We start from the raw sequence: 21,143 nt of genomic DNA, 5'->3' as shown, positions 1-21,143 counted from the left end.
TCACAAAAGGGCTTCCTCCGGGTAGATTTCAAGATCTTGTAGGCAAGTTGAGAATGATTGATATTCATTTACCAACTTGAGGGGGAGTGTTGTAATATGGGATAATATCTATAGGATCTTCCTAATTAGAGGAAGATTGATACATAATATTTTATTTTATTTTATTTTTCCCTAGGTTTTCTAGTTTCCCTATTTCCCTTTTTAGGAGAACTAGATTATTACAAATAGAAGGTTTGAGAATGTATTTTTTATGATTTGAGAATAATAATAAGTCTCATTTTCAACTCTTATAGTTTTAAAAAATGTCATTTACAGTTTTTTTTCAGTGCATATAAACACAAATGTATTGTCTGTCATTGCTTCTGCCATAAGTCGCTTTTTTCTCACCACCATAAGCAGTTAGCCGCTATTGATAACTTGAACCCATTAAATTCCAAAAGATGATTGATGTTGACTAGAGTGTCAACCAAGTTAGGATTGTAGATAGCATAGTGATGCTATTGCAAACATGCTTTTAGTCTTAAAAAAATGTCACTTTTAAAGTTTTTTTTAGTATATGTATATACACAAATGTATTGTCTACTATTGCTTCCACCATAAGCTGCTATGCCATTTGCTATATTTATATGGCATATTTTTGCTCACCACTATTGATAACCTCGAACCCATAAATTCCTAAAGAGACTTCACCTAATTGGCCGTACTTACATTGAAGCATTTTCTGTTTCGCCTATAATACACATTCTTAATAGGAGGCTTAGCACGGTGTAATCAAATCAATACCACAATCACAAAACTTGTCAATAATATTATCTTCGACAATTCAAAATATGAACTTCTATAAATTAAATATCTTTTTGTTCAGAAAAAAACATATATTAAATGATGTCAATTATTGCAGCAATATATCAACTAAGAACTCCACCAACCTGGAGCTTTTCAGGTCCACCAATTCCACGACACACAAAGTACATCCTTGAATCAGAAGCATGCAAAACCTTCGGTTCATCTTCAGAGTTCAATTTGATGAATATATCCTGACCAAGTCTATTAGTGAAAGTCATAAATGGCCGAACAGAAATAACCTGGAGAGACAATAGAAATTCAAAAGGATTACATCCTGACTGCATAGTAACATTTATGCTAAATTTGATCTTTTGTCTCAACCTTTGTCGGGATAGATTGATAGGAGCATGGTTTTGTAGAAATAATAAGCCGCAAGCAATTTCCATCACCATCATATGCATATATATCCAAAGACCCATCCTAAGGATAAAACAAAGTGGTTTTAGAAAACAATGGATAACTTCTAGTTTGTCACATAAATCTTAATATTACCATGTCACCAAGAGGAGCAAGATCCGTAACAGGTCCAAAATGTTCATTTCCTAATTGGGCAATAGCCAGTGACAGGGCCAACATATTAAAATTAAAAGCAGAAGCAATTGTGTAACCATCATATATCTCCTCTTCAGTTATTTCCTCAAGGATTAATCCATTTTTCTTGTGAGTTTGAAATTGAGCAGCAACCTTTGGCATATGTCTTTTTCCTGACAAATCAAGCATCCTAAATGTAAGTGGCGGACATCTAGCAACTTCTAACCAATAAGGAGCATATACTCTAATTGTTTTAGCCAACACGGTGTGCTCTTTGTCAAAGTTTTGCTCAAGAACAATTTGAACCACCCTGCACATAAAGAGGCAAATAAGAGGGTTTATGCAAATTAAGTAGTCTTTCAAAAAGTAGAGCCCAATAAAATTTCAGCAAAACATTATAAAATTTAGAAATAATGTGATAGATTGGGAAATTTCTAACTATTCCACATCCAGAACTTTACAACCTTCCAGATATTGAACTTCTCAAACTAATTGTTTTGGATGGATTCTCATGAGGATGAGATATAAGAACAGCTTCCTGTTTGGAAAATGGAATGGGTGAGATATTAATTGCATAATACAATGTAAAAATGACATAGTAACTGAAACACAAAAGGCAAAAGTATTGACAAGTCTCTATCTTACATGTATGGGAAGCCAACCCCTTTGCGGAAGCAAAGATAAGAACAGAGGGTTCCGAATATCAGCACTGTATATCTGTACAGTTTTTCCAGATAAAAACACTCCTCTTGAACATGCAAGGAAATGGCCACTTGATTGCATTTCAAGAACAGAATATTCAGCAGCAAGAGGAAGAAAATTGCTTATTGTTAGAGGTGATTTGACTGCCAAACACCAATCCTGAATGGCATCAGAATGGATATCTTTAGCAATCTCAGTAGATTGTATGCTTACAGAAAACCACAACTTATGGGAGCCACCAGAGGTTCCATGCATCTCACTGCAGCACAATAGTTCCTCTGACTCTGAAAGAGCTGAAACACACAGATTTGAGCATTGGCCCTTCCTGCCAACATCTTGTTGCCTAGGTCTGTCTACTACAGTACTCCATGAGTACTCACAAGAGTTTGCTGAAGCCCATGGCCTTAACTGCAAGAAATATTGTATAGATTGCGTCAAACCAGAGAGAGGAAGCGGAGCAGTTTCTCCTGGTTGCAGCAGGCCAACAGATATTTCATGCTTAAGATCCTCTGCTATTAGCTTCCTGTTTCTTAACCATCTTCTCTGCCTGGCAGTATTACAGGAATCCCTTGGATCAAAGGATTCAGGCCATCTCAAACTCTCCACATCCGGAGCATAAATCCAGCTATCATCAGTATTAGGAGATTTTGTATCCAAATGCCAATCATCAATCCATTCCCAACCTGGCGGTAGATCAATTTCAGGAAAAATCTGATAATAGAAAAGTAAAGAAAAAATGAGACATGAAAGAATAATAAAAATTTAGGGCAACAATCAAAACTGTCAATCACAGTTTATAAACTATTTCTGAATATATTTCTTGTTGGATTATCTGATTGTTTATTTTTGAAAACATATTTCACCCTGCGTTTGATATCATAAAAAAAATCAGTTTCATGTTTAAGTATAAATCAGCCTGGAGTTTTCTGCTTATAAACTATTCTTCCTCCAAAAAAAAGTTTAAACTAGACAGCATAAAGGTTTTCTAAGGAGACTACAAAAGTGTCACAGACAATATTTTGATATGAAGGCTTGGGAATGTTTGTACCTCAACATCTGAAAAGAAAAGTGATTATATAGAAGTTAGCACATGACAAGGTAGTGGCTATTGTAGTCCTAATCAAATTTGTTAGAAACGAATTCCTAGCACATCCCTTCCCTAAGGATAGTATAAAAATCACAGCACAAGTGCTTGATCTATTCTGAACTTTTCAAAACATCCACATATGACTGATCCTCTTGAAGAGAGTCTCAATCATGAGCAAAATTGTCAGTTTGTAACTTCATTGCTAGAGAAAAACTACAGCTCGGGTGTATAAGCAATACAAAAGCAGCTAGAGAACAGTTTCCCGTGGAAAGTGAAAAATTACTAACATTCACCTGATGGGATTTCCCTCCATCTGACATGCGGTTCCCAGAAGAACCTGAACAGAGTATCCATCCAATTTGTGGTGTTAACTTTTCAGTCTCGAAAAACTCTTCTGTCTGAATTCTATAGCTCTCTGTTTGAATGGATTCAGAATTACTTGAACTTTTCAGCAAATTCATCTTTTCTAATGAAACTTTTGAAGTGAGGCATAAATCAAGTACAAAATCTGTGTTGTTACGAACAGAAACCAGTGATCGAATATTCACATATCTATTGCCATCCTTCACACTAGCTTCACTAGCAACAACAGCATTGCCTAACCGCCAGCAAGCGGCAGGAGCAGCATAGTTTAGCCTCACAGTCGTCCAAGGACCTTCCTTGCTAGGACTAATTTGAATAAACCCACGTTTATGCACATCATAATTAGATAGTTGATTGTTAATCTCAGTCTCAGAATTATGTACTAGTATGGCACATTGTAATTTGCAAGGCTTCCCATAATAAGCATCCTGAAATCTCAGCATTGCACCTTTAAGATAAGTACTTGGAGAAAACAAAGAAAAATAAGAAAAAGGTAAATCATCAAAAAAATTCACCATAGGGTTTTCTGTAGACAAATATATCCAATTCAACTCTTTGACAAAATTTTGTGGATTTGAGTAGTCCTCAATAGTTCTTGCTATCTCATTCAAGGAAGCTGAAAAAAATCCAATCGGAACACCTAGAAGAAAGAAAAGAAGGATGTAATAAATAAGATTGAGCATCCTATGCTGTTACAATACCAAAAGAACATTCACAAAATTAGAAACTTTTTAAGTCCTCAAAACACTAATGTATTCCCAACCCAGTATTTCTCCTTTGCAGACATTTCAACTTAACCTAATTTATTTGCACATTATTCAGCAGCATCTAGTGTCACTTAGGTCTGGATGGAATTTCAAGAAAGTACCTTTACCAATATCTGTTAAAATCAATTCTAAAGAGTGATAGTCCTGTAAAAAAAGTATAGAAGTCAAGTTAGAAGTTAGTTTTTCAATTGGAAAACAAAAATTTAGACTAAGACAAGAAGACGTTGCAGTAATTTTGAAAATCAAATGTAAATTCAACAGAAAAAGATGGCCAAGTGCTCAGTCAAAAGAATCATTTAAGTTATACAACCTAAAAGACATTAAATCAGTCTAATGAGATAAATAAGAATCACCAAGAAAATTAAAGCATAGTAAATTATATTACATTGAAATTGTCAAAAAAAGGAGCCGCTCATTATGTAATTTAGGAAGTTTTTTACTTTATCCTTGCTATACTTTTAATCTTTCTTACAAGTGTATCCTGCTATTAAAACTAGGATTATGTATTTAAAAGCAATCCATAATTATAGAGATTTGTTTCGTTAGAATTAGCTGTCTATATTTCCTAACAAAAACACCAGACTCATGTATTTATAGAACCAATTACCTTATTACTGTAATATAGTTTATATTTCTAAGTTTTGATGTGGTATCAGATCTTGGAGTGGGCTACTTTTAGACATTTGTTCTGGTTGCTAAGATGAACACGATCAGAATAATATTGCCATCAGCAACTTCATGATTGGGATCTACAACACTACAATGTGAAGAAAGCATTTCTACACGGAGATCTTGATGAAGAAATATACATAGATTTGCCCCTAGCCTATAATGGACAGCTTGCTAGTAGAATTGTTTGCACATTAAGAAAGGCTTTGTATGGGTAGAATCTAAATCTCCTAGAGCATGGTTTGGTAGGTTCACCACGGTTATGACAAGTATGAGTTACAAACAAAGTCAAAGGAATCACACTCAATGCCATGCCACAAAATTTGAGACCAAAACATTTGGAAGACTTAAATATTTTTTGGGAATGGAAGTGACTAATTCAAAAAAAGGAAACTTCATATCTCAACAAAAGTATGTTGATTACTTTCTTAAAGGAGAATATTGCAGTCAACAAACAAATGCATCTAAGACTTGTCGGCAGTCTTGTTTACTTATCTAGGCAGGACATTGCTTTTATTGTGTGTTTAGTAAGCCAATTTATGCACCAACCAAGGAGACTTATTTACAACCTGCTCTTAGAATTATTCAGTATTTAAAAGAGATTTTTTTTTTTTAAATGAAATGCAAGTATGAATAGAAAGATTACACTCCAAAGAATTTACTAGAAAGTATCAATACATTTGCTTTAATCCATGATGTTGTTCTCTATCAGTGATATTCTTTATTTTTTTATTTTCATTTTGTACATTTCCATTTACTTTACACTGTCATTTCGTTGTAATTTTCATTCGGTCTTATTATTTAACAGACCTTTCCTTTTCTGTTACAGAATTAGATAAGTTTTAGATACTTGTTGACTCAGCAGTCAGTCAGTCACATGGCTTATGTATTTAATATATATAATATCATACGTCATTTTTATATAGAAAATCTACTACACAGAAAGGAAAAAAACTAAAATAACTGAATAGTAAAACATAAAACAGTGGTGAAGATAAAGTCTGTTATCTATCAAAGAAAGCCAGGAGCTAAACACACGAAGGAGCACCGAAGATAACCCTATTCCTTAATAAGATTTAGACTTCTACAGCCACTGTTGGTATCTAAATCAATCAGAGCACACAAAGTCCAATTTTTTAAGTAAACATTCGGGACTTCAAAAATATCAAACTTTATTCCAAATGTATTTGATTATTAGAAGAAATACAAACTTAACTAGCAAAAACTCCCAACGAAGCTTACCTAGAGAATATGTAAGTAAAAGCAACTAAGATAATTATCAATACCAGGGAATCAACTTTGAAGAAAAATATTTCATTCCACTTGACCGACTCAAGATCTGAAGGCAATAAATGATGTGGCCTTTGTCCACGCGTGCGAGCGCTCTGTTGATAAACCAATGCATTACTGGGGAGGATCTGACTAGGAGACAGGCGGATAGCTACTGTATATTGCTGGGAATCAGAACCTTCAACTTGGGGAAACTGTATTAAAAATAAAGAAAATAAATCTGAGCAACTGAATATTTAGCGTGACATGCATTGAAGGTTACGTGGAAATTGGGACTGCCAAAACCATGAAAGTGGTATACTGAAAGCAACAAAACTAGTACCTGTGCTTCTGTTATGATGATGGTTACCATTGTTCTAGTCTTTCTGCAGTGTTTACCCTTCAAATGAGATTCTAGCATATTTTTTGACACAGGAACTTTGACAGCCTTCATATCCCCAGATGGCATCCGAATTATATTTTGGAGACCCCTAGCTTCTGTAGCACGGATAAAAATATCCTGACCAAGTTTATTTTGAGGAATTATGTAGTAATTCCTTTTCTGGAGTGTGTCAATTATAGAGTGTCCACCATAAGTAGGAGAAAATGCATCCTGGTAAGAGAAAGCAAGTGCTGTGAAATGAAGAAAGTAATATACAACAAAAGAACCAGTCTTAAAACAGAAATATGAAAAGGTTTATAAGAAATTTTACTCTGTTTTTGTAACTTTCGTGAGCATTGCTAAGATTGTTCCAGCTTGCATAAGCTTGAATGATCATATTAGCATTAGAAACCGAAACATTTAAATTCAAATCTCGTGTTGATGTCAAACGTAACTGAGAGGTTCCAGCCAGGGCGTTGATGTCATATTGGTACCTATATGTAGCTGTAATTAGGCAAAAATAGAAACTAGAACAAAAGTATAATACCGCTGCTCAATTATACCGCTGCTCATAACAGCCAAAGCTCCCAATCATTCATTCAAGAATTCCATCAAGGGCAACATGATGTCTCACACAAGTATTCTATTTTTGTAAACACGTAGCAATTACCTTAAGAACCCATCTACTGGCTCAACAAGAGGTTCCCAAGCTTCATACTTATCATTGTATGACCTGGCAGCCAAGGAGAAACCAACAGTGCAATTTAGATACCCAGTTCTTCCATGCAAACTAAATGTTATTCCACTCAAAGATATATTGAACAAAGGAACCATCTGTCATATTCAAAGAAAAGCAGTCAGTACAGAAGTAATACTTCCGAGAAAGCTCTAATAAGTTATCAAGACCTAACTCTTATGAAAGCTTAAGCAATTAAGTAAAAGCTCATGGATGGCTTTATATTTAACAGTGATAGTTCTGTTTAAGAATGACATCAGTAATAGTAAAAAGGAAAAAAAAAATCATAATAATAACATCAACCCTACTCTTCAATGGTCAACTAGGCATGTTTAAAAATTAGGAAAAAATTTAACAATGCACACTAACAACACTTACCAATTACATTATTTGACAGAAAAATTATGTTAGATGCTGAAACATCTGGTTCGTCTATTTTCAAAAAACAATTCATTATACTTGGTGTAGGCTTAATTAAATTGTGTTTGCACTCTAATTCAGAGATAACGTATACCTATACTTATAGATTACTTAAGGTCAACAACACCCATTCTGATAATACTAAATCTAGAAGCATGCAACAATTAACACTCTTGAAGTAAATTTTGAATCTAACTCCACCTTACAAAATTAGCAAGGTGAGATTTATATCTAGTTATATATTATACTTTATCATATTTCTATTGATGTAGAATTTCCAACACGCCCTCTCACACAGATCTCAAGTGACTAAATATTTGTGTGTGATTCGATAGTGGGTAATGTGATAATCCAAACAAACATTGTTAAGATAGACTTTGATACTATCTTATGAAATAATTTTAAAGCTAATTCAATCTGGTGAGAACAGCCTTTAAGATTAAATTTGCACTTATAGATTATAGTTTAATCATATTTCTATATAGAATTTCTAACAAGCACTTCTATATTAGGAAAATGCCTATTAATATAGACCCTTTCATTCTCAAAGCTTAAGCAATTAGGAGATCAGGCACTTTATTATTCCAACAAAATTTACAATCTAAGCATTTTATTCTCACCAAACCACTGTAATCATCAAAAAGAGCCATTGAGAAGGTCCCAATTCCTGCATCAATGACTGTCACATCTGAGTCACTTGGCACATTTGAATCTGCAAGTTTCAAAGCAAACCTTCTTGGGGGTCTTTTGAAACCACCACGGACAATAAAAGTCCCCAACTCATTGCCAACAGCCCATATGCTAAATGGTTCTGCTACATGCTTTGCATCAGATGTATCCCATACACTTTCTTCTAAAAATTTATCACCTGCTACCAAATCACTCCGCATGCATCTTAATGTGCTAAAATCACTTTGCTTAGGTTTCCCCTTACATGCAACACAACCCAAGGAAACAAAGCCGGGAGGGGCTTGTGGAAGCCAGAATGACATGCTTTCCATTCCCCTATGCTTTTTTATTTGTCCGACAAGCTGAAAATCTAGTGGAGTTTTAAAAACATTTTCGTCCCTGGAATCATGAACAATAATGCAGGCGTTTGGTGGTTCATACCTAAAAAGCAGAAGATTGCATCAGCTCCATATTAATTGTAAAGAGGAAGATAAGAAATTAATATCTAAAGTTATACAATGAAAGGGGAAGATAATAAATGAAACACACCCTTTAACAGCAACATCACCAAAATATACCATTCCCTCTGGGACAACTGGACGCCATATGGATAACCTCTTTCTTGAATTTGATGCTTGATTCCACCACACTAACTCAAAGCTAGCAACAGGCTCATAACGCCTATTAGAATTTGCACCAACAGACTGGTCAGGTTGCAAGGTTTGATGCCCACCAGGAGCATGGGAATCCTGACTACTTACTGCTGCTGAGGATGGCTTCAAATAATCATATTTAATGCAACGCAGTTCATATGCTTTACCCATCAAACTAAGAGATATAGGATCTACTGGCAAAAAAGTGCCAACAGAATTATCCACTCGCCAGAATGCCACACAGGATGGTGATCTGCAATCAACACAAACACTATTGTGTTTACAAGGGACAAAAATCTCATGATATTATGCCTGAGCAATAGTTAAAACTTTTGCAAGTAAAATACCCAACATCATCTTAGAATTAATGATCAAAATATAAACTTAATCAGTCAGAAAAATGATAACATTGTTTCATTAGCAAGTAAAATGATAAACATAGCAAAAGGCACTAACCTCCTCGTTAATGAAGTTTGGTAGTTTAAAGTATAAAATTGTAAAATGACCCTACATGTTACAGCAGAACATGAGAAAATTTTCACTTACATATCAGTGGTCCCTATTGTGATACAATCCCTTAATGAACATGGAGATACAGAAGAAGATGGGATGCAAAAAGCAGAAGATAGTGGGGGTGGTGTCTTTCCACGAGTAACAATACAACCTAGTGCAACATAACCTTTGGGAGCTTCAGGGAACCAAATGGAACAAATGGCATCTGCCTCAGTATTCCATAATGAATCAGAATTGTCCACTTCTTCACCCTTAATGCCAACAGATGTTAAAGGTGGCCAAATCAATCTGAAACTGATAGGTCTCTTAACTGTTACAGAATTGATATTTACTGCAAGAACTCCTTTTGTTGGTGGTTTGTCTCTGTCAAGCAGACACATCATATTAACATTCAAATCAGAGGGGGAATAAATGCATCAGTCTAGACAGAAAAATATTAAAAAATTTGCACTCACAGAGGTGTCAGGTAGTCACCGAGTACAGCAAAACCAGGAGGAGCATGAGGCCTCCAAAAGACATACGTTTGATCAGATTGAGAATCTGCATGCAAATTGAAAAAGGAATGAGACCAGTCCTCCAACCACATTTGTCCCTTTAATTACCAAAATAAAAAACTTAGGGAATGATAAACATACGTTTTATTGTTCCAACTTTGTCAAAGTGAGAGCAAATAATTGTCATTTTCTTTGATGTCATCCTTAAAAATGCTAAAATATCATCTTCCACAGCCATAAATAGTCTCAAGATACTGAAAGTGAAATTCATGAAAATATTGGAAACAGATAAATGAATATTGGTCCTATCTGAAGCATTTGAGTACTTCAACGATGTATCAAATGGCTCCAAAATCCTGATTCCATTACTCTCCATAGTCAAACCAAGTACATCTGCACTCATCTCAGTATTGTTACCCTTCAATACAAGCCTAGAAATAGAAGAACAGACAAAAGTCAGTTAATCCTACCTTATCATCATACCTGAAATAGAGTGAATCATTAAAATAGGCCTCTGGCACAAAATTTGTACTTAAGATAAAACTTGGGTCAAAATTAGGGATTATACCTTTTCATCTTATAGAAACTCAGTGTTTGTAAAGAGAGTAAACATAATTATTTCATGGCATTAACTTGTAATCACAGTGACATATTCGTAGTAAAATGGGAGAGCTCTAGATCTAATTAACTGACAAACAGTGGTTGCAAAATCAATAACTCTCATAACTAACTATGTAGCAGCTCTAAGCTACTCGCAGGTCTATTATGCTATCAAAGGTAGATCTTCCAAGAAGCCAGAATGAGCCATGCCCCTGCCCAAATTTTTAAATATGTATAAATATAAGAGTTTTAAAATTTCGGGTGTAGACCCTAAGAACACTTGCCTTTGATCTTAGCAAATGATATGATGTAGGACTTCAAGAAGATGGTGCTCACTGAGGTTTGGGCCACACCTATGTAGATGAACAAAACACCTTCAACTTCTACACCAGAGGGAGCCATACTGGTTTGAATATCAATTGACCTTTCAAAACCTTCCCACACAAATGTGACCATCCCACACCTCTTGGACCCATTGTAATCACTAGATTTAAATAGACCCTCTTAGGAGGGTTACAGTGTTCTCAGCCTTGTTTTATTTTTGTGGCTTAAAATTGAGATTGTGACTATTGTACTACATTCCTTAATGGTTTAAGTTCTTTCTTTATTTTGTTTTGGACTTCTATCATGTTTGTGTTTGCCCTCTTTTCCCGTTATTGGGGATCTCATGTTGACTATACATATCATCAATTATAGTATATAAATGAATGTAATCCTCATCTTATAAACCAATCTTTTGAGTTTGAGGTATGCCTATAGTCCACTTTCTAAGATGCATAAAGGGTTGTTTGGAGATCACATGTTCACTAGTGATATGGCCAAATTACAGTATATAAATAGATACAAATCTTACCTTATCAACTTATTTAGTGAAATTATGGTCATTCATGACTATCTAAAATAATTGTAATGTCCTTAAATCCATTTGAATTCTCCATCCAGTTCATCATTTTCTTAATCATTTTATTACAAATTTTCTAAGACACTCTCTTAGAACTTCAAACATGGAGACACAAGACCACCCAATACGCTGAACTTTAACTTCATTATTAAAAATTAAGGTTGGTCTCCTAAACAGATTCTTATATCATTCAGATAGACTTGAAGCTGTGCCAAATGACCAGCTCTCTTATTATACTAAATCTATTAGGTAAAGGCCCATTATATTATAATATATTTATATATATGTATAGCATTAGGAAAAAAAAATAGTATTAAGAATCTGAATAAATAGAAAGTATGCCAAACTAGTCAGACTGGGAGCATGCCATTTACAAAAGAGAACTCGCCTGCAAAATGCATCCAACTGTGCAAGTAGAAGTTTATTAGACAGGTTCAATAACTCTCCTACATCTTTTGAGGTGTTATAAAAGGTAAGCTCTGGACCAATAGCCTGCAAAAAAGTATTTCATCACATCTTGAGACATGCATAAACCACTAACAGCAAAGGTATAAACCATACCATCACTTCTTGTCATAATACAGTATTGATTACATATTTATATAAATATGGAAATATAATAAAATAAATTGCAAAAAACATGCAATACAACAGCACAAGGTTATCAAACTCGTGAATTTACGTAAACTCGTGAGAGTCGAGTAAACTCAACTCATAAAATCAACTCGTAAACGAGTTTACTTCAGATGAAAAATACTATATAAATAATATCTTAATTCAAATAAGTCTACAAAATTATATAACTTTAAATAAATAAAATTTATANATATATNGTTCATAAAAATAAATATTGTAAAACATAAATACTTGGATTATTGTCATTAGTTTTGATACATTTCATTAAATATATAATAAAAAAAGACCAAACGACCTTGTTTTTCTTAATTTTTCCCTCTTTCAAGCTCGTAGAATCGCTCTAAACTCGCGATTATACACGATTCTACCGATTTCACAATTAATTCTACCGAGTTTACACACAAAAGAGTTTACTTCGAGTTAACTCAGAAGTTATGTCTGGAAATGTAAACTCGTAAGAGTTTAAGAGTTAACTCGAGAGTTTGATAACTATGCAACAGCAACAACAAAACACACTCCCTTTACACATAAGACAAAATATCTCGAGCATGAAATTTGTAGAACTAGACATTGACATCCATCGATGACACCTAAGACTAGCTCAGTTCAAATACCATATTAGAAATGGACCGGATGAAACTAACTCCCAAAACTCAAAGAGAGATGAAACTAACTCCCAAAACTCAAAGAGAAATGGACAGATTGAGTTCAAATGTCATTTAAAGAAAGAAGGAAAACTAATTTTACAACACACTTTTCTCTCTTATTATGAAAGTTGCTTCCTTTGGTCTGTTTCCTTTTCTGATAGTATAGTAAGTACCTGAATTAGAGGCAACACGTTCTCTAAAACACTCTATTATTGGAAAGGATAAAAATAAAGTGAAACTCATCAAATAAGAATACAAATTTGTTTGACTTTCAATAAAATCAGCCAAATGATATTTATGCTAGCACTTCTCTAAACATTTATTTAAAAAAGAGAAAGAAGACACATAAGGAGAAGGTTCAGTAATTCAGTCCTTGAGCAACTTCTAGGTTCTTTATAGTGTTTTAAATATAATTTAGTAGCATGTCAAAGACAACCCTGAAAATAATGACTTTGGGTATTATAATTAGCTTTGTTCTCAGCCACAGGATACAAAATTTCACATTTTCCTAATCCAGAAATCTACAATCAAAGTAAGCCTACATTGCACTATGCCTTTAGTTAGTCTGCTTTGAATTATCATTTCACTCTGAAGGAGAACAAAGTACTTCAAGGGATTAGATGGAAGGAACCACTGCTAAGAATGGAATACAATTATTTGTGTCATTCTTAAGCTTTCAAGTGGGAGAGCACTTCCATAGAGTGGACCATTGGGTCGCAGTAACTCTTCTTTCATTTAAAATCAATCATAAAAAAATCCATGAGTAGTTAACTGAAGCAACACTTAACCTGAAGCTCGATGATCAGTTCTGTGGAGTTATTAACAGCATTATTCTGACATGGTACTTCGTCCACACTTCCTCTTAAAGACTTAGACTGGGGGCTTTCAACTAATTCTTCCAAGTACACATAATCATCCGCTAAAGCTGAATAGCTACTGTCTGCTCCAAGAAATACACAAGAATCCAAATGTGGCCCACCCTGCAAAAGAAAAACAAGGTAATTAGTTTTTTGGTCATACACCAAAATTTATGTCTCAATGGCAATTCAATAAAGAAGTTGAAGTGAGACACTATGACCTTAATAACAACATTTCTGAACTGCAACTTCTTCCCATTTCCAATGTATATTATAGCCTCCGTGCTAGCCGCTTTGAGATTAAAACCCTGTCTATCCTTTAAATATAATATTCCACCATCACCGTCATAAATGAAATTATCAAAACCATCATCATCAACTATTAAAGGCTTTTGAGGTGATAGTGAAAATTCAGGACAAGGTTGCTTGTAGACAGATTGATCAATGACTATAGCTTCTAGCATGTCAGACCTATTTTCTTCAACAGATAGCATACTGCTGACAGTTGGAACAAAAAACTCAACTACAGCAAGAAGAAAATCTAGTGCAACAAGCAACTGAGGCCTCTGGACACCCAGAGAAACAAATGTCGAATCCTGACCAAATTTCACATCAACAATGAGCATTGTCTGAACTAGATCAAAATTATTTCCCTTAATTAAGCTACCATCAACTGAATCCTGGTTTTGATTATGCGAAGAAGTATGAAGGGGATGGGCTCCAACATTGCCAGGCTTTCCTATCGCTAACCGAAACTCCTGTTCAACTCCCTCACGGTCATCAAACACACTGAAACCCTGAAGTGTTGCAGAGAGAAATCCGTTTCCTGCTGTACTGGACTTATACAGCAGCCAGGCATTGCTGACCTGCACAAGACAAAACCACAAACTGAACCATGCAAAATAAATTTGTTCTTTATTTGATTGACCTAAGTCAACTGCATTACGTTTGGAGAAATTAAGTCCCTAAACTTTCTGCTAGAAAAGTGTTTTATCCTAGTTAATTTCTCCACTTACCCAATCTTCATTGATCAATCTAAGTAATCCTAGCTTATCCTAATTTAAAATGGCTGTCAATGTACACAGCAGAGTGTATAACTAACTATATAGTGTAGGCAATAACTACAAAGAAAATAATTCCCTTAAGCTAATAGACAAAGACTATAGTCTATTAGCTTTACAGTTTTTCTTTTTTCTTGATTGTTTAACATAACATAGCCTTAAGCTACTATACGCATACATACTTTTTTAATACCTGTACAGTGGCTAGAGATGAGTCTCTAGTTAATCCCGTATATAAGCTCAACTCAACGAGATTAATGGAGACACAGAGTTTCAGCAGAACAGAGGGTTCAACATTGGTGGTCCCTGAATCAACACCATTTGTAACCTCAGGTACAATACCTCCTGTGGTATCATTTAATGTCATGGAGGAATATTGATTCAGCGGTGAAGGAATATCAGGGACTTCAGAAAAGTTAGAAATAGCACACTCAGTAATAATTTCATATTCTTTATTCGACAATTCTGCCTTCAACTCTTCAATCTGTAGAACCACAACATCCAATACAAGACATATTTTAATATAGCAAGCTAATAGAACCAAGGTTTAATTAGTTATTTGGCTATACTTGCACAACCCTTAACATTTTATTCCTTATATTTAAAAACAACTAAATTTTGTCCCCATAAATATAGCTTCTTTTTTTTAACTCAATTCATACACACTTTTTAATTTGCTTTAGTCCCCACAACTTTAGATGAGAGACAAAAAACGATTAACGAGTATGTGGATTAAATTGAAAAACTTTTAACTGTAGGGAATAATGCATAAAAATTGTGTTAAGTATAGGGACTTTAAAATCAGCTCATGTTAGTGCCTATAAATATATTTTTAACTCACTTTAGTCCTTACACATAACTTTAAACACATTCAATCCATGCACATACACTATTTAATCTGTTTTAGTTCCTACAGTTTTAGATGACAAAAACTAATATGGATTAAAAGTTTTATGCATTTAAATGAGTACTGTTAATGTTAGGGACTAAGGCGTAAAGATTGTGCAAGTATAGAGACCAAATTAGTAATTAAATATAGAAATAACAAATCACGCTAACAATAGAAAATAAATGAAAAACTAACTAACTAATAGTTTTAAGTATAGTAATCCAGCTTTCACAAAAATATTATACATGAAAATGAAATATATTACCTTGATTATGACTTCAACACTTGGAAATTGACCTAATAAGTCTCGAAGTGACCGGTTAATAGTCACAGATAGCCCATTCACATCCTGAATTATGCTTTCACCTATGTCTGAACCAGTTCCAACATTCAAGTTGATTTCTTCAACCTACACCCCATCATATTAAAACAAAAATGGTTTAAAATGCAGTACCCAATAATCACAAAATAAATATAATTTCAAAGTGAGCACTTAAACAAGGGAACACTTGAAAGCACCACGGGATAGAAAACTATGCAAATTTAAAAATCTACGGGGAAATATGAATATACTTTAGCGGTGTGGCAGGATCATAGAGATAAAGAGACTCATTGGTTGAATAAGTGGTGTGACTATACTTCAAACAGATTAGGCACTACAAATATGCAATGTCTCAACTATAGCCTATATTAACATTATGTTGGTAGTCACACATCGACTTGATGTAAAGCTAATTTACAATATATAAGTGAGTACAAACTTCACCTTTTGTAAGGTTGAGTTAAACTTAAAGTATATTTCTTAACATAATATCAAAGCCAGGAGTTAGAATCTACCCTAATGAAATTTGTTATTTTTTAGGTCTATTTTTCCACCCGTTATCGAATCACTCATTAATTTTTAGTCCTATGCATGAGATGCATATGCATCGGGATTTGTTAAAAGTCTCACGTCGATTAGACATAAAGTCAATCTACAATATATAAGTAGATGCAAACTTCATCTTACAAGCTAGTTTTATAAAGTTGAATTAGACTTAAAGTCGTTCTTAACACACTACCATTGATGGTGCCACTGCAGCCTCCACTTTACCAACTGCCGTTGCTACCACACAATGACGAGCACAAGCATAACCTTACGACTAAATCCAAGATTATGGATGGTGGATGATACATATCCCCGAGTAAAGTTTAGAATGGGAAAGAAGAATTTTTATTAATTGGGCAGCACAAGATGCATAAGGAAGAGGAACAGCCTCCACTTCAACAACAACGGTGAGTATCAAACCTGCTTTCAGCATATGAAATGACAAGTGTGTACTCTAGTGGTAAACCTTCAAGGATAGCATAAACATGCTCTGAGTTGAAGAGGGTTACCCACGCCTACAAGTTCAACGATAATGGTTTTTATGTGAGTCAAAAACTCTTGCATCATCTTGTTGTGGAGGGATACATAACACAGATCTGAAAATGAAAGTACTCATGAATTGTGTCCAAACTTGATAAGAGTGCGTAGAACCAATAACACACAAGATAATCAACTTTGATAATGATGATTAAAGCCATGTAAGAAGCATTTGATCATAAAGTTCCCAAGCTTCGTATGCACATTTGCTCGATCAACATAATAATCTTGATCATAGAGATATAGTGGAGGAACAGTAGGATTATTAAGGAAAGTGGGAAAGGAATAAGATGTGGAACCGGTGGTATTAGTAGTAGCTATATACAGATTAAAAATCTAAAGATTTCCATGAGGATGGAATGCTTTAGATACCATCTTAGAGAAAAGATAAGAGGATGTAATTGTTTTATGAATTTTATCTTGTCTAAAGCTGAATAAAAAGGGGGCCTTTATAGTAACTGCTCTAGAAAGCAAAATCACCAAAACAAAAAAAACAAAATAGACTCAATGAAAAAGTTAATAACAAACTAAAGGGAAATATTGTGCTAGTGGATCGAAAATATACAGAGAGAAAAGAACACCATTTATATTCTTTATTACAATATATCCTAATATTCCATAACCTGAAATTCAATCATATTATGAGCAACCAATCTCACCTGGACAGTCAAAGTTTCCAAGTGCACTGCGTTAATTTCACTTTTACTTCCACCAATCCACTGAAATGTGTTCTTCACAGTTATATGAACAATGTCAAGCTTCAAAAAACTGCATCAAAGAAATATCAACAGTTGATATTAAAGGAATGAAAACCACACTTGAGCCATTACTTAACACAGATGCTGTTAGATTAACTGTCCCATTGACAAGAACTATACAGCACACTACGTATAATGTAAAATTATGGAAACAGATATTTAGAGAGGTTATAAGTGAAAAGGAAAACTAAATTCTTCAGCTTACTCAAGGCTATCTGTCCTATGTGGCATTAATATTATAGGCTTCTTGAGAGAAAGATCAAACTTCACAGCGGGTGATCCTTCAATTTCATTAGCCGAAAACCATTTCTCTGAATTTGTTGCTTGGTCTGTTACTTTAACGACACTCTTTGGGCTGTCTGGAACGAGACCCATAAAGTAGCCAACAACCTACATGCCTTGAAGACTTGACAAATCTTTCTAATAAAAAAAAAAATAACAAAAACTGAACCGCCTGGTAAATACCTCCTGCAAGAATCGATTTAGATACACAATGCGCACTTCTGAAAGCTCTCCAAAAAGACTGAAATCATAACCTTCATAGTCTTCATCATCATTGCTAAATGATGTGAACTCCAACTACATGGTCAATCAGATATTCAACAGTAAGCTCACTATAGAAAAACCAACCACTGAAAGTTCTAAAGCATAGGCTTACCATTTTTCACTCATTTATGTCCCTTAATAAAAATATAACTAAATGAGTCACTTGTAAAGATTTTCTAAGTAAATACTTAAATTAGTCTTGCCAAGTAACAAAAAAACTAATGCATATATGGAGCAAATCAACAAAATACTGATAACTAATTTAACACCTTTTGTAGGCAAAGGAGATTGTTTGAAGAAAACAAAATGGGATAAAGCATGAAAATTATCCAAGAGGCTAGATTACAACCCAAGAGGATAAAATATCTATCTAAAGATAAAAAGTATAAAAAACTACCCTCAAAGGCTTAAAAATACAACCAAGCTGGCCATCCATTTGACTATTGAAAAGGAAAAAATATGTTAAAAGGACAAAAAAAAAACAGAAAGGTCACAAACATAACCATATCCTGTAACCTCGATAAAAGATCAAAACTCCCATCCCGACTAAGTCAAAATATAAGAAAATGTTCAACAAATTTTGAAAATCCATTTACAAAAATTTAATCCAAGGTTGAAGAACATGAGTTTTCCCAAAGAGCTCAAAATATATTCCAAACTGAGAGAACCTGAAAGGTAGTGAAAATCATGATTCCCAGAATAAAGCCAAGAAGATTCTAAAATCATCCTTGAGGTGAGCACCAAAGAAAGAACAAGTGAACAATCTTTAGCAGATCAAGAATAAGTCCCTTTTAACCAAAGGAATTAAATTAAAATAAATAATGACACCAAATGCATGGGTCACATTTTAAAATGAAACATTGAAGGCTAGGAGAAAGAGATACCTCCACAAAAGATCTGCCCCCAGGATTTCTCATATCGCATGCCCAGTAATATAAATGACTGCTAGGTATGCTATTATCACTAATTTTTAGATTCCCCAAAGCTGCTTTAATACTGAAGGAGGAAGGGAACACCCTGATGTCCGTAAGCAAACTCTCTTGAAACAAACAAGCAAGCTTGGTTTCATTTTCCTTCATCAAAAGGATTTGAGCCTGGGCCATTTTTAATGTCAAATTGAACATAACTCTGGATTTCCCTTTTCCGAACAAGCCCTTAACAGCATGATCCTCAACAGCAGTAGATTGTAGATCATCTCCATCTCTTGAAACATCATTTTTCATTCTGGCTGTAGAAGAGCTATCACTAGAAGTTGCAAGGTTCTTATCCTCAATATTAATAGAATTAATAAATTCCATAATGGCAAGGATTGTTGGTCTGCGACAAAAAAATGTCAAGGTAGCCAGAGTAACTATCACCTGAAATGAAAAATAAAATATTTAGTAAAAAACTCATTTAAACTAAATGCAATTTGATAAAACCCATCCACACCAACCTGCTTGTCTATATTCTTATACTGAGAAGAGTTCTGGTCATAGATAATTATTTGAGCTTTAACAAAACTCTCCAATGTGTCACTGAGTTCAAGGTCCTTCCTACTAGGAGAGTCACTAGGTAGAAGTCCAGTAATGCGACTAAACTTTGGGAGTTTAAGAGATGAATAATTAAATCGCATGTCACTTGCAGAACTAGATCGGTATTCTGATGTACCTCCAGGAGACTGCATAGGATAGTCAACACTGTCTGCTAAAGTCTCAGGTGCCTCATAAAACTTATCGTCACTTTCAGTAGGGATCAATACACCACTTTCAACGTATTTTCTCATGTTATTATAGAGTAATGAATTTTCATCTGCAGTCCCAATATAAGATCTTGCCAAAAAACAAGGCTGGGACGATAGTTGACTGCAGCATACTAAATCTTCTATTTCCAAAGATTTCAAAATAGTTCCAACAAAAATGTTATTGTCTCTGATAGAAACCTCCACCTGTTTAAATATAAATGTCTCAAAAGGGAAATCAAAGCATCCAGCTAATAAAACAACAAAGCGGATATTTTACCTGACCACCTATTGCTCGAAATTCAAACAATCGTCTTTCTTCATTCAAAAGAACCTTCATTAAGCTCTGATCAGACTACACCAACACACAATTTTAGTTCGTGTGGAAATTCAAATTTTAAACTAAGACAGCAAAAGACAAAAGGTCAACCTGATAACTATAACAGAAGCAAATCTTTAATTCATCAAGAACACCGGTTACAAACAAACTTTCAGCCATTCCTACATCAATATCATGTTCTGATTCAGTATCCTCATGATCTGATGAGGTTTCAGATAGACCAGAAATTGGAGCTGTATTCTGCACAAATGAAGTGTAATATCAACTTTTAAAACATGTTAACACCATTATGTACTAGATACACAAATCATACAATGGTTGTGGATTTGTTTATATCAGAGAAATAAGTCTTTTCTTTTCGCATTATCCTGAGAATTAAAGGGGGAAAACAACTATTTCCCTTAATTAATCAGTCACCAAAGGCCCACTAAAAAATTAAGAAACCTTTTAACTAAGAAAACAAAAGCTTCACATAGTAACCAAAATCAACCAATCATATGGGAAAGAAACTTAAAACTAATTTGTAAATAGATTGAGGATGTTATAAATAATGGATGTGAGGATAATAATATTCAAAATATCTTCATGGTAATTAGGAAAATACATTTTCACAATCTTCCTATTCGTTTCAGCATATCTTTATGTCATTATTTTACAGGATTTGATTACTGCAATTAGAGAT

The 21,143-nt window shown here is 34.2% G+C and overlaps 1 protein-coding gene across 1 annotated transcript in view; it reads right to left on the bottom strand.

The window, feature by feature from the left end:
• Positions 1 to 21,143, bottom strand: part of LOC106777074 — a 56,593-nt gene that overhangs the window by 17,524 nt on the left and 17,926 nt on the right. Inside the window, exons 22-50 of the mRNA XM_014664592.2 lie at positions 20,552 to 20,701; positions 20,402 to 20,476; positions 19,837 to 20,328; positions 19,286 to 19,759; positions 18,321 to 18,434; positions 18,061 to 18,245; positions 17,757 to 17,865; positions 15,958 to 16,101; positions 14,997 to 15,287; positions 13,964 to 14,608; positions 13,674 to 13,865; positions 11,991 to 12,094; positions 10,243 to 10,532; positions 10,063 to 10,147; positions 9,641 to 9,970; positions 8,991 to 9,347; positions 8,393 to 8,882; positions 7,287 to 7,450; positions 6,948 to 7,110; positions 6,578 to 6,847; positions 6,252 to 6,449; positions 4,398 to 4,440; positions 4,045 to 4,169; positions 3,454 to 3,957; positions 2,023 to 2,790; positions 1,842 to 1,915; positions 1,339 to 1,687; positions 1,168 to 1,266; positions 930 to 1,085 (exon numbers count right to left, since the gene is read on the bottom strand). Of these exons, the coding sequence (XP_014520078.1) occupies positions 930 to 1,085; positions 1,168 to 1,266; positions 1,339 to 1,687; positions 1,842 to 1,915; positions 2,023 to 2,790; positions 3,454 to 3,957; positions 4,045 to 4,169; positions 4,398 to 4,440; positions 6,252 to 6,449; positions 6,578 to 6,847; positions 6,948 to 7,110; positions 7,287 to 7,450; positions 8,393 to 8,882; positions 8,991 to 9,347; positions 9,641 to 9,970; positions 10,063 to 10,147; positions 10,243 to 10,532; positions 11,991 to 12,094; positions 13,674 to 13,865; positions 13,964 to 14,608; positions 14,997 to 15,287; positions 15,958 to 16,101; positions 17,757 to 17,865; positions 18,061 to 18,245; positions 18,321 to 18,434; positions 19,286 to 19,759; positions 19,837 to 20,328; positions 20,402 to 20,476; positions 20,552 to 20,701 (7,440 nt within the window). The remainder of the gene's footprint in view (positions 1 to 929; positions 1,086 to 1,167; positions 1,267 to 1,338; positions 1,688 to 1,841; positions 1,916 to 2,022; positions 2,791 to 3,453; positions 3,958 to 4,044; positions 4,170 to 4,397; positions 4,441 to 6,251; positions 6,450 to 6,577; positions 6,848 to 6,947; positions 7,111 to 7,286; positions 7,451 to 8,392; positions 8,883 to 8,990; positions 9,348 to 9,640; positions 9,971 to 10,062; positions 10,148 to 10,242; positions 10,533 to 11,990; positions 12,095 to 13,673; positions 13,866 to 13,963; positions 14,609 to 14,996; positions 15,288 to 15,957; positions 16,102 to 17,756; positions 17,866 to 18,060; positions 18,246 to 18,320; positions 18,435 to 19,285; positions 19,760 to 19,836; positions 20,329 to 20,401; positions 20,477 to 20,551; positions 20,702 to 21,143) is intronic.

This window comes from Vigna radiata, chromosome 11 (genome assembly GCF_000741045.1).
Source record: "Vigna radiata var. radiata cultivar VC1973A chromosome 11, Vradiata_ver6, whole genome shotgun sequence".
Lineage (NCBI taxonomy): Eukaryota > Viridiplantae > Streptophyta > Magnoliopsida > Fabales > Fabaceae > Vigna > Vigna radiata.
This window is presented reverse-complemented; position numbering and strand designations above follow the sequence as displayed.